The 13,438-nt window shown below is 41.0% G+C and overlaps 1 protein-coding gene across 9 annotated transcripts in view; it reads right to left on the bottom strand.

Annotated features, from left to right (window-relative positions):
* The window catches only part of LOC119817718 (S100P binding protein), a 36,949-nt gene that overhangs the window by 3,625 nt on the left and 19,886 nt on the right, over positions 1-13,438 (bottom strand). For all 9 annotated transcript variants that reach the window (XR_005285934.1, XM_038335103.1, XM_038335100.1 and 6 more), the window contains one exon: positions 2,845-2,929. Coding sequence is in view for 8 of the 9 variants with exons in the window: in XM_038335103.1 (XP_038191031.1) it covers positions 2,845-2,929 (85 nt within the window). In the remaining variant the exon portion in view is untranslated. The remainder of the gene's footprint in view (positions 1-2,844; positions 2,930-13,438) is intronic.

Here is a 13,438-nt window from a genome sequence, read left to right as displayed (position 1 = left end):
CCCTGTAATCCCCAGCACTGTGAGGTAAAGGCAGCCTCAGCTACACAGAGGTCAGTGTGAGCTTTAAGTAAGGCCCTGTCTCAAAAAGCCAAGAATAAAGTAGAATTGTTTTTTCTCCCTCTAGCAGTGTTTAGAGCGGGATGTGTGTCTCATGGATTCACCAGACCTAGACCTCCAAAAGGACTGCACTGAGCACAGATCAAGGGTGCTTAGGCCGCATCGGTTAAAATTAGATAAAAAGAGTCCCAGAGAAGGTAAGCCTTCATGTGAGTGTCACAGGCTAAGTTTAGAGACAGAATAACTAACAACATAGACAAGATTTGAGGGTCACCTGTTCTGGGTGTGGGTTCTGAGAAAAACTCTTAAGAATTTGACCCAATCTTAATTCCAAAATGCTGCCAAGAACCATGTAGGAAGCTTGCCAAAGATACTGATTCTAGCCGGGCGTGGTGGGATCACATATGGAATCCCAGTATTGGGGAGGCCAAGGCAGAGGAGTTCAACAAGACAGCCCCATGGGTAAAGGAACCTGCAAGTAAACCTAACAAAGTTGAACTCAACCCCCAGGATTGACATGAGGGAAGAGGGTTGTCTTCTGACCTTCATGTACATGCTGTGGTACAAGTATCCAGTCAGACTTTACAATAATAGTGAATCAAAAAAGGATTCTTAGACCCTTTGTCCCCTGGAGTTAAGGCCAGGACATTACACAGCTGGTTGTGAGAAGCAGCCAAGGCTCAAAATAATTTTATGCAATATTTGACCTTTTTTTTTTTTTTTAAAAAAAAAAGATTTATTTATTTATCATATATACAGTGTTCTACCTGAAGGCCAGAAGAGGGCACCAGATCTCATTACAGATGGTTGTGAGAATTGAACTCAGAACCTCTGGATGAGCAGCCAGTGCTCTTAACCACCGAGCCATTTCTCCAGCCCAGTATTTGACTTTTATCTATCACTATATGAGACTATCTGCTGAATCCTTTAATCACCCCATCTAAGTTAATATTAGTGAAATCCTACTAGGGAAGAAATGACATTAACTTCTACACTAGTAAGGAAATTAAGCCTCAGATTAAGTAACTTTCCCAATGCCACATAGAGGAGTAGGGAGAAAAGCCTGGATTATAATTCATTTATCTGACTCCAAAATGTATTTAATAACAATTATGTTACACTGCCCCCTCTTTAGTGAGAGGTGTGTGTGTGTGTGTGTGTGTGTGTGTGTGTGTGTGTAGTAGAGCTTACAACTGAGCTACCTTTCCATCCCCACACCATCTGAGAACTGCTTGTTTTCTTGTTTGATTTTGCTTTACTTATTTGAGAGTCTTGCTATGTGTTCTAGAATTTGTTATGTGCCACAAGATAGCTTAGAATTTATAGCAATTATCCTGCTTCTGCCTCCAGGGTGCTGGGATTAAGTGCTGTGGTTTTGATGGAAGCCAGCATAACTAGAACAGAGTAAGCAGTAACAGTGTAGATGAGGTTGGTGAGCCCAGCAAAGCACACAGACACTCCTAGAGGACTGAGGACGGCCGGCTGGCTGGAAGCCAGTGGAAAGAGTGAAAAAGGGAACCTAACTTGTGCTTTAAAGGAATCTCTCTGGCTTCCAAGGTAAGAAGGTAAGCAAGCAATGACACGTAGGATACTTGTAAGAATCCAGGTAAAATGGTAAGATATGGTCAGCTTTGGGTATATATGTAAAGTCTATATGATTTCTTGATGCCTTAATATGGAATGTGAGAAAAAAAATGTTACAGTAACACCAAGGCTTGAATGTTTTATGTTTTTGTTTCTTTAAAGACAGGATCTCACTATATTCACTTGGCTGGCCTGGAACTATGTAGACAGGAGCGACCTTGAATTCACAGAGATCTGCCTGTCTACCCAGCTTCAGTATCTGGGATCCTACGCTAGGTAGGGTAGTACATATCTTTAATCATAGCAGAGACCAATGGACCTCTGAGTTTGGGGCCAGTCTGATCTACAGAGCAAGTTACATAGCAAGTTCTAGGTCAGCCAGGGTTACATACTGAGAGTGTCTCAAACAAACAAACAAACAAACAAAATAAAATCTAGAGTTCTGTGTTTGTTTGTTTTGAGATAGGGTCTCCTTAGGTCACCAGGTTAGCTTAGCTTCAAAATCATGATCCTTCTGTTTCTACTTTCTGGGTGGCAAGATAAATTATGGGCATGTACTATCACATGTAAACTAAATTAAAACCTGGGTTCTTGAGCTGGCAACATTGCTCAATGAGTATAGGCAACTGGTGCCAAGCTTATCTATCAACTTGTGTTCAACCCTAGAACCCACGTGGTAGAAGAGAGAACCACATAAGACTTAGGAAGCTGAGACTGGCCTGAATAGCAAGACCTTGTCATGTTGGAGGAGGAAAAGGAGGAAAAGAGGAGGAAGAGGAGATGACTCCTGACTTTGGGGCCAGCAAGATGGCTCAGTGGGCAAAAGCACTTCCTGCAAAAAACCAACAACCTGAATTAAATCCCTGGAACTCATATAAAGGAGGAAGGAGAACTAACTCCACTACACATACCACACATGCAGGCATTTCCCCATACACATCACATGCGCACAGTGATAAAATAGAAACCAGATTTTTAGAACCAGAAATTTTACTAATAACCACAGAATTGAAGTGAATCGATCATAATCATAGAGCTAGTTAGTTAAACATTGTGTGTGCATCTAGTATTAAAACCTGAACTTTGGTTCAATTCTTAGCTCATTCTAAGACCATGTTTCTTCTTCTGTAAATAAGCAACTCATATTTCCCTTGCAACCAAACTCCAGCCTTCCCTCCTTCAGAAGGAAGGAGACCCACTTACCGTGTAGTGAGATCCGAAGGATGCTGCCAGTCTGGGTTCTGCATATGCACTTGATCCATCAGGGTATCTAGCTCTCCCAAGGGACCTGTGATAGAGGGATGAGTGCTTAGTAAGCAGCAGAGTGTACGATGTTCGCTTCAATCAAAGCCAAGCACATGCTTCAGAGGAAAAGAAAGAGGCACTTGACCTTACAATACCTGCTATGACTATCACAAGCAACCAGCACAGAACTTCCTAAGTCAGACTGAGGCACTGCTTTTGGATAATGATGGGGAAACAACATGGCAACGATCATTTCCTACCACTTATCCTATGAGGTGTGACACACTTCACAGGTACCTAAGAATGTGGCAGTGAACAAGACATTATGTCTGTCCCTGCCCTCATTTAATGTGGGAGGTAAGTAGTTTTTATAAGTGTTATAAGGGGATATGAAAGCGGCTACTGGGATTGGGGTATGGGAACTAGGAGACTAGTCAGGGATGGAAAAGATGCATAGAAATTAGTAAGGCTTGTTTAAGAACAGTAGCTAAGGGCTGGAGAGATGGCTCAGAGGTTAAGAGAACTGACTGCTGTTCCGAAGGTCCTGAGTTCAATTCCCAGCAACCACATGGTGACACACCCATCTATGAGATCTGGTGCCCAGAACACTATATACATAAAAAAAAAAGAACAGTAGCTAATACAAAGGCTTAGAGACAAAGGACAGTAAAATAGGAGTTTAGAACAGATGGAGACAAGCACTCTTTGCTAACAAAAAAATTGTTAAAGATCATTTTTCACAGTCTTTGAGAACCTAACAATGTACTAAATACTTCTACATACTTCATGTTACAAAATCAAAAACCATAGATGTTCAAACAGCTATTCTAACTTGTCTTAGGCAATAGTATTCTATGAAGAGATACAATGACCAAGGCAACTCTTATAAAAGAAAGCATGTAACTCAAGGCTTGTTTAGTTTTAGAGGGTTAGTCCATGATCAGCATGGCAGGAAGCAGACAGGCATAGTGCTAGAGCAGTAGCTGAGAGCTTTAGATCCTAATTTGCAGGCAGCAGGCAGAGACTGGACCTGGCGAGGACTTAGGGAAACTCAAAGTCCACCCTTAGTGACACACTCCACCCAACAAGGCCACACCTCCTAATCCTTCTAAAACAGTTCCACTAACTGGGAGGGGGACCAACTAGTCAAACATATGAGTGTAGCAATATTTTATTTGTATTTTATATTTTAATAAATAAAGTTTGCCTGAAGATCAGAGCGCAACACTAAGCCAATAGAGGCCAGGGAATGGTAACACACACCTTTAATCTCAGGATTGAGGGGACAGAGGCAGATGGATCCCTGTGAGTTCAAGGCTACCCTGAGCTACACAAGATAGATCCAGAGCAGATTCAGCTGGTGGTGATTCACACACCTTTAACCCCAGCACTGGGGAGATGGAGATTAGAGCAATATGACTCAGCAGAGAAGGAGGGATATAAAGGGGAAGAAAAGGGAACTCAGTGGAGTATGGAGTTTGAGGAGTTGTGGAGACAGGATCTTAGATTTGGTAGCGGTAAAAGGTCTCTCTAGTGGCTGGCTGCTTTGCTTTTCTGACCTTCAGCTTGAACCCCAATATCTGTCTCTACCACATAACTGTACAGAGGTTCTCTGAAATATAATTTCACTGTGTGGGTTTTTATTTGCAAGTTCTTGTTATTAAGATTTTATTAAAAATCATATGGAGATAAATGTTCTTAATATCACTTGAAAGATAAAAAATTACAGGTGAAAAGAGTAAACTTGTTTTAACTGTTTAATAACCCAATTCAACTTGTTCTTTTTGTTTTGTTTTTCAAGACAGGGCTTCTCTGTGCAAGTCCTAGCTGTCCTAGAACTTGCTTTGCAGACCAGGCTGCCCATGAACTCACTAAGAACCACTTGTCTCTGCCTAGTAAGTGTGGGGATTCAAGGTGTGCGCCACCACTGCCCAGCTTAAACTTATCTTGTATGACACCACGCTCTTGTCACTATGTGAAATGCTTTTTAAAAGAATGTATTTTATGCTGGGTGGTGGCACTGGAAGTCATTGGCTTCCCTGAAACTGGAGTTATGGACAGTTGTTACCTACCATTTGAGTACTAGAAACAAGACCCAGGTCTTCTACAAGAGCAATTAAGTCCTAGTTGTGACAGGGCAAAAATTCCTTCATCTTGTCTCAGCTGCAGCTGTCTTTGGTTTAACCTGAAATTGACTCTGCCCCCTTTTCTAGTCCCGAGCTCCCAGCTGTGAAAAGCCCCATAGGAAAGCACCCAACCCTGTTCTAGAAACTCAGGGTTGAAATGCCCCAGCTAATGGCATGTTTTGGCTTCTGTTAAACTGCTTGCTTGCTTTACTTCTTTCTGCAACTGCTGATCAGGACGTAGTCTTTCTGTGTTCTTTGCCTTTAAAAGCTCCCCATAAAATGCATTTAGGGATGCTCTACAAGAAGTGTTTCTCAGCTGGGTGGTGGCGGCACACACCTTTAATCCCAGCACTCAGGAGGCAGAAGCAGGAGGATCTCTGAGGTAGAGGCCATCCTGGTCTACAAGAGCTAGTTCCAGAACAGGCTCCAAAGATGTACAGAGAAACCCTGTCTTGAAAAAAACCAAAAAATCCAAACCAAACCAAACCAAAAACCAAGCAAAAAAAAAAAAAAAAAAAAAAAAAAAAAGAAGTGCTTCTCTCCAGACAGTCTCCAGCTGGTCTGATTCAGAATCTCAGTTCAGACTCTGGTCATGCCACCACCCCATCTCTCCAGCCTTGAAATGCTTGTAGTCTTAACTCTTGGGAAGCTGAGGCAGGAGGACCCACATGGGTTCAAGGCTACCCTGGGTGACAGAGGCCACACCTCAGAAATAAAAAAACAAAAACCCAAAAATGAAAAATAAAGAAAACCAGTACCAATAACACCACCACCACCACCACCCTAAAACCTGGGGCTGGAGAAGAGACTGCTCAGTGCTTGCTTTCTTGCAGAGGATCTGGGTTTGGTTTCCAGTATCCACATAGCTAACAGCTATTTGTCACTCCAGTTTCAGAGGATCTGATACCCTCTTATGGTTTCCACAGGCACCATGCATGCATGTGGTACAGACATATCCACAGACAAAATACCCATGTACATAAAATCAAAATCAATCTTAAAAACAAACAAACGCCAAAACCTTAAACAAACTAAAACTGCACAAAAACAGAAATAAAAATTAAACCCTAGTTTGTAAACAATTTCCCTAGACCAGCAGTTCTCAAATTTTAATATGTATATAATCAGATGGAGATTACAAAACAGAGTGCTGGTGGCTAACACCCCAGAGTTGTGTAAGTCGGGGGTTTCTAACATTCTTAGTGCTGCGGATCCTGCTAAAAACTGCTTTTCTTTCTAATTACCTTAAAAATGTTAAAATTGTCTTTATGTTATCATGTATATATAATATGTATGAAGTATATTAAAATACCTTTTCATAATTGAGAGCATTTTTAGGTATGGAAAACTGTAGTTCACTAAGTGTATCAATCACACTCCAGGCAGGGTCCACACCCAGGACTACACAAAACAGACTTCTGTGAGGTTTTCTGTGTGCTTTTTGTTGTTATTACTTTTTATCATATTAGTTTTTTTGTTTGTTTTGATTTTCATTTTTTTGTTTGGATTTGGAAAGGGTTTTTTTTGAAAGAGAGAAAGAATATAGTTAGGTGGGGGAGTGGGGGAAGGGAAAGTGTATGATCAAAATATACTGTATGAAAAAAACCTCAAAATTCTCAAAAATATATACATATATATGCACACATAATTGCTTCTACATCTTTAACCATTTCCTACAACAAGGTAATGAACACAAATTGAAACTAAGGTGAATCCTGTTCATTTCTGAGACAGCAAAAAGATTCTTTTCCTAGTTTCCAGACATATTCCTATAACCAATTATACAAATCTAAACGGAAAACTCAACTTCAATAGGCTGTGATGGGGGAATATTCCCCATCTTTGTGAAAAGTTGAACATTACTAATTATACCCACTCCTCTTTAGGAAGGAAAAACAATGAAAGCTATTTTCTGAGGCAGGCTCACTGCTTTTGTTGTTTATTTGTTTGAGATAGGGCCTTACTATGTAGCCCCAGCTAAACTAGAACTCCCTATGTAGACCAGATTGGCCTCAAATAAAGATCTGTGTGCCTCTGTGCCCAGAGTGCTGGGATCAGAGGCATGTGTTACCACACTATCCCTGGATTGGATTATGTTTTTAAAATACTCTATTGTGTAGAGTTGAACAACTGAGGCAGAATGTGCGATGCCAGTGGCAGTGGGCCTGACAGGCAGTCCTATCCCAGCTGTTTAACCACATAAAGGTAGGTTTTGTCAACATCTGTCCCATGATCATGGCAGGCTGGTGTCCCTTGGCATCTTCTTCTATCTCAGACATGGAATTTGGGGTCAGGATCTGATTGGCAGCATTGGGAGAAACCATGATGCAGAGTGGCAGCACTTTGGGGACATTCGTGGCCATCGGAATAGGTATGCAATGCTAATCAAGACAATAACTGCTAAATTTATTCCCCATCCATCCTGACACTTGTACTACAACAGAATGAAACGTTCACAAACCGGACAACAAGATGGCTCAGCAGTTCAGGGCACTTGACAACATGCATGCCAGCCTGAGTCTGGTCCTTAAACAGTTACAAGACAGAACCAACCCACTCTAGCTAAGTTGTCCACTGGTTCTCACACTAGAGGACTGTTGAACACAACTATTTTGTTTAAAAAAAAAAAAAAGCCAGGCATAATTATCATACTCACTAGTAATCCCAGTACTGGGGAGGTAGAAGCAGCAAGATCACTAGGGTTCACTGGCCAGACAGCCTAGTTTAATTCACAATTTCCAGGCCAATAAGAGACCTTGCAATAAAAAACCAAGATGGATGACCTAAGATTGTCCTCTGGGGGACACACACGCATACACAAGATACTTGTCTCATAAATAAGGCAGTGACTATTATTCATTAGTAGCTTTTCTGTTCTGAGTCATTATTTCACTGTGTAGCCCATTACATAGACCAGGCTGGCCTTGAACTCAGGGATCTCCTGCTTCTGCCTCCCAAGTACAGGGATTAAAGGCAAGCACCACCATGCCCAGCCTTTCTAAAACAGCTTTTAAAAGAAAGGATATTGTTGGCCCTTTCTTAATACTTCTTTTTTTAATTTGAGGCAGGATCTCATACTAGTCCAGGCTTAGAACTATCTCAGGTTCCCCCAAGTTCTAGGATTATAGTCACCTGATCTACCTTCTTAGTGCCAGGAAAAACCATTTTGTCTTAGGGATGTACTTTTTCGGATTCTTCAAATGTTCCATTGTAGAGAACAAGTAAAGTCCTAAGTGCATGCACACTGTTGACATGGGCGTGGCCAGGTCAAGAACCAAAGCCTTCTTCCAGGTGCCAATGCTGACAGTGTGGACAGAAAATATCCACTGTAGCTCCCCTCTCTGCATGTTTATGGCCTGAAGGCTGCTCCTCCTGGTTCACTCTATCCAACAGCCTGCTCTCCCTAGTCAACTGTATATATACCAAACATGCATGGTTGGCAAGGCACTGTTACTTCTCCATCGAGAGGCCAGTCCACCTGGGTCCAGCTGTTTCATGCCTTGTGCTTGTCACTTCTTTATCCCCTTGCCACCCTGTTTGGATCAATCCTTGGAGCAGTCAGAGAATTTCATCTGTGTATCCTCTCTGCAGGTGATGCCTTTCTCGCTGGCCTTTGTGTGTAAGACAATCCAGCTACCCCAACCTCTTCCACCCAAAGAGATGTGGAGATTTGGATTAGTCTCTGGCCTGCCTATTTTAGACACATGTATGCACACCACACCTATATGCATAAACACGATAAGTGTAACAAAAAAATTAGAAAAAATGTATTGCCAAGGTGGGTGTGGCAGCACACGCCTTTAATCCCAGCACCTGGGAGGCAAAGGCAGGCAGATCTCTGTGAGTTCAAAGTCAGCCTGGTCTACAGAATGAGTTCCAGGACAGGCTCCAAAGATATACAGAGAAACCCCACTTGAAAAACCAAACCAAAATAAATAAATAAATAAATAAATAAATAAATAAATAAATAAATAAAAGACCTAGTAATTTGGAAACTATGGTAGCTAACATTACCAAGTAATGTATCAGGTTCCCCACTAGATGTTTGACATGTATCATCAAATTCTAACAATTGCTAAGAGACAAATGTCATGATCAGTGTCATTCACAAGAAAAGTGGAGTTTGGAGAAGACACTCAGCCATTATCTAATATCTTAAGTGGTGAGCCAGGATTCAATCCCAGGTGAGGCTAATAATCCAAAACCTTCTTTCAGTTCCTAACTTCAATCTCTTCCTCCAAATTTAGAGATGCTAACAAGAACTGGAACATTTAGATATTCTCTTCTCTTCATAGCCTCTAACAGATGGGCTTTCTTGGACTAACAGTCAGTATCATGATTTTATTTTTAAGTTGTGGCTAAAAGGTGGTGAAGATTGTCCTTTGTTCTGTGGCTAAATGGAATTTATTAAACAATAAAAACCCTCGGGGCTGGAGAAATGGCTCAGCGGTTAAGAGCACTGACTGCTCTTCCAGAGGACCCAGGGTTCAATTCCCAGCACCCACATGGCAGCTCACAACTGTCTGAAAATCTAGTTCCAGGGGATCTGACACCTTCATACCAATGCACATAAAGATAAATAAATCATAAAATTAAAAAAAAAACAACCCTCACACTTCAGTAGTTCAATGACTAATGTAAACCTTAATTTATAAATATAAAGCTGGTATTGGGTAAAATTCTATCTACTAAGTGGCCTTAAAATTTGAAAAGTGGAACTGCAAAGGCACTGGCTGCCCCTGCAGAGAACCTGAGTTCCATTCCCAGCACCTACAGCTCACAGTCATCTGCAACTTCAGCTCCATAGGATCCAATGCCTTCTTCTGATGTCTGCTATCACCAGGCATATACCCAGTGCACGTACAAACATTTAGATAAAACACTCATAAATATATAAAAAAAATCTTTAAAAAAGCTAGAAAGTGAATTATGGTATCAGAAGTGAAGAGAAAAGATATGAGCACTGCTATTCAATTCTGATAAGTCTTATACTTCACCATACTTTTGTACTGTATGACACACTAGTTAAGTACAGTACAAAACTAACGAACAAAATCTATCATTAGCTGGATCAATCTGATACAGTTCTTAGGAATGTGAGGTTAGTAGTGACAGGGTGGGGAGTGGGCTCTAGAAGAGAGCAGTCAGTTCAAAGTAGCAGAAGCACTTTTTTTTTCCTGGCTTTTTGAGACAGGGTTTCTCTGTAGCTTTGGAGCCTGTCCTGGAAACTAGCTCTTATAGCCAGGCTGGCCTTGAACTCACAGAGATCCACCTGCCTCTGCCTTCTGAGTGCTGGGATTAAAGGCGTGCGCCACCACCGCCCAGCAGAAGCACTCTTTCATCATGATGACAGATGAAGAAAACCTGAATAGGAAACAATGACCTGTTTCTGAGGGTGTCTTTAAGGGCAAGAAACTTGTCTGTGGTTCTTTTTTATTACGAGACTTAGCTATATGATTAAGAATCTAGCCAGGCGGTGGTGGCGCACGCCTTTAATCCCAGCACTCGGGAGGCAGAGGCAGGCGGATCTCTGTGAGTTCGAGGCCAGCCTGGTCTACAAGAGCTAGTTCCAGGACAGGCTCTAAAAAAGCTGCAGAGAAACCCTGTCTCGAAAAACCAAAAAAAAAAAAAAAAAAAAAAAAAAAAAAAAAAAAAGAATCTACACTCCTCTCCCTGAACCCCAGGAAATTCGTGTACGTCCATGTATCCACGGAGGTCAGCAGATAATGCTGGGTGACTTCCTTTATGCTTTTTTTTTTTTGAGTTAAAAAGAGTTAAAATCTCTCACTGGACCTGGAGCTCACCAACTGGTTGGCCAGTGAGCCTCTGGGCTGCGGCTGTCTCTGTCTCAGGGCTGAGACCTACTCATGCAAACACGCACAAAACATAAATAATAAAAAATTAAAAGAAACATGAAACTACTTTCCTCATTTAATTAACCAAAATCACAAGAAGAAAATCACAAAGTACTTTTAGGGACTACAGTTCTATAGCTTGATGATACAGTGAGTGCTTAGTACATGGGAGGCCGGAGGCCTTGGGGTTCAATCCTAGCATGCACGCACAAGTACACACATGCACGCATGAGCATACAATCACAAAAGTAGGAGGTAGTAAACTGTTTTTAACTTTTGAATTAAACGAAAATGAAAAGGTATCATAAGTTATGGGCTATGAGTGCTGTTAGGTATGGTGGCACACAACTATAATCCCCACACCTGGAAGGCAGAGGCAGGTGGATCTCTAGGAGTTCAATGCCAGCCTGGTTTGCATAGAGAGTTCCAGACCAGCCAAGGCTATACAATGAGAGACCTGTTTCAAAAAGAAAAAACAAAAACCTCATAAAACTCAATAAAGAAGTTTTGCTAAGCAGTACTTACAGAGAAAACTATAATTTCAAATGCTTAGATAAAATGAATTTGAAATCAATGATCTAAGCTTTTATATTAAAAAACTAGAAAACAGCCAGGCTGTGATGGTGCAAGCCTTTAATCCCAGCACTCGGGAGGCAGAGGCAGGCGGATCTCTGTGAGTTCGAGGCCAGTCTGGGCTACAAGAGCTAATGCCAGGAAAACAAACAAACAAGTGTCTCGGAAAACAAAAAACAGAAAACAAGAGTGAATTCAATTGAAAGCATGGAAAGAAAAGACCAGCAAGCTGAGGTACTTGTCACCATGCCTGGTGACCAGAGTTCAATCCCTGGAACTCACACAAGGAGAAAACTGACCACAAAGATGCTTCAGCACATGCATGCATATGTGCACACCATACACATAGACAAGTTCCTTTAAGACATTAAGTTAGTGAGCTAGGTATAGTGGCACACACCCAGCACTTGGGAGGCAGAAATAGGCGGATCTCTGTGAGTTTGAGGCCAGCCTGGTCTACATAGTTCCAGGGCATTCAGAGTTACATATTGAGAACCCTGCCTTGAAAATAAGCAAACAAACAAACATAAAAAGCAAACAAACAAAATGAAGTAAGCATTACCATGAGCAAGAAAACTAAAAACAATACTAAAAAAACAAACAAAAAAACCCCAGGATTTTTCTATGTAGACCTGGCTATCCTGGAACTCACAGAGACTGCCTGCTTTTGCCACTTGAAAGCTGGGATTAAAGAGATGCCCCACCACCACCCAGCTAAAAATCATTTTAAAAGGACATGGCAGGATGGCTGTGCTTGCTGTGTAAGCCTGATGACGTGAGTTTATGCCCTAGAACGCACAAAAAAGGGGAAGAAGAGAAGTGAGTGCCAAGTTGTCCTATGATCTCCACAGCATGCCATGTCAGACATTCCACATCCTAACTCCAACTCCAAGGGAGCCAACCTTCTCTTTTGGCATCTAAGTGTACCAGGCCCACACACAATGCACAAAAATACACAAAAGCAAAGCAATTGTATATATAATTAATTTTAAGAAAGAATAGAACTATAAATAATTACAACTTTAAAAATCCATTAGGGCTGAAATACAGCTTACTGGGAGAAGAAGATGTATTTAAAACATGCAAGCACTTAGGATGGAGTTGTAGGTGGAGATGATTGCCTACATGCATAAAATTGTCAAATTAAAAATATTCTTAAAATGAATAAAGATGATATTGAGGTGGAGGTAGGCACTCTATGTTGTAGTGTAAGGTAATTCAGATGAAGATCATCAATGAATTCTTAAACCATTAGGTAAAGTAAGTTGCTGGGGAATAGGATATTCATAAGATACTAAGATATCACCCCATAAATAACAGTAATTAAATGGCAAAAATGTACCTTACAATGAAAAGGTATGTCCATTAACATCTTAACAAACTTGGCAACGTTAGTTTAACAGCTTGTCACTGTGTCACATATGCCTCCAAGGTTTACAGAACACAAACACTAAATAAAACCCTCTAACCGTGGTATGCCCAGAATGCTTAATCTGAACCTAATTCTGCTTCTAGTTTACAGAAACACAGGATATGAATATCAAACTAAATGGCACTACAGAAACAATCAGGGGGTTGAAAAGTTAGTTAAGAGCACTGACTGCTCTTCCAGAGGACCAGGGTTCAATTCCTAGCAGCCACAGGGCAACTCACAACTGTCTGTATGTAACTCCAGTTGCAGGGGACCTGATACCCTCACAGAGACATACAAGTAGGCAAAGTACTAAACAAAAAAAAAAAAAAAAAAAAAAAAAAAAAAAAAAAAAAAAAAAAAAAAAAAAAAAGGAAGGAAGGAAAAACAGTTAAAGTTTAGAATATGGACGCACCTGTGAAGGAAGTGAGTTACATTAAAAGAGACTGAGACAATAACTAAAGATGTGAACCTTCATCAGATTCTGCCTCAAGTTACATTTGAAACACTTATGAAAATTGGAATATGGACTAGATATTAGATGATCTTAAGAAGTAATATTTAAGCCAGGCAGTGGCGTGCACACC

Source organism: Arvicola amphibius, chromosome 6, assembly GCF_903992535.2.
Source record: "Arvicola amphibius chromosome 6, mArvAmp1.2, whole genome shotgun sequence".
Taxonomy (NCBI): Eukaryota; Metazoa; Chordata; class Mammalia; order Rodentia; family Cricetidae; genus Arvicola; species Arvicola amphibius.
This window is presented reverse-complemented; position numbering and strand designations above follow the sequence as displayed.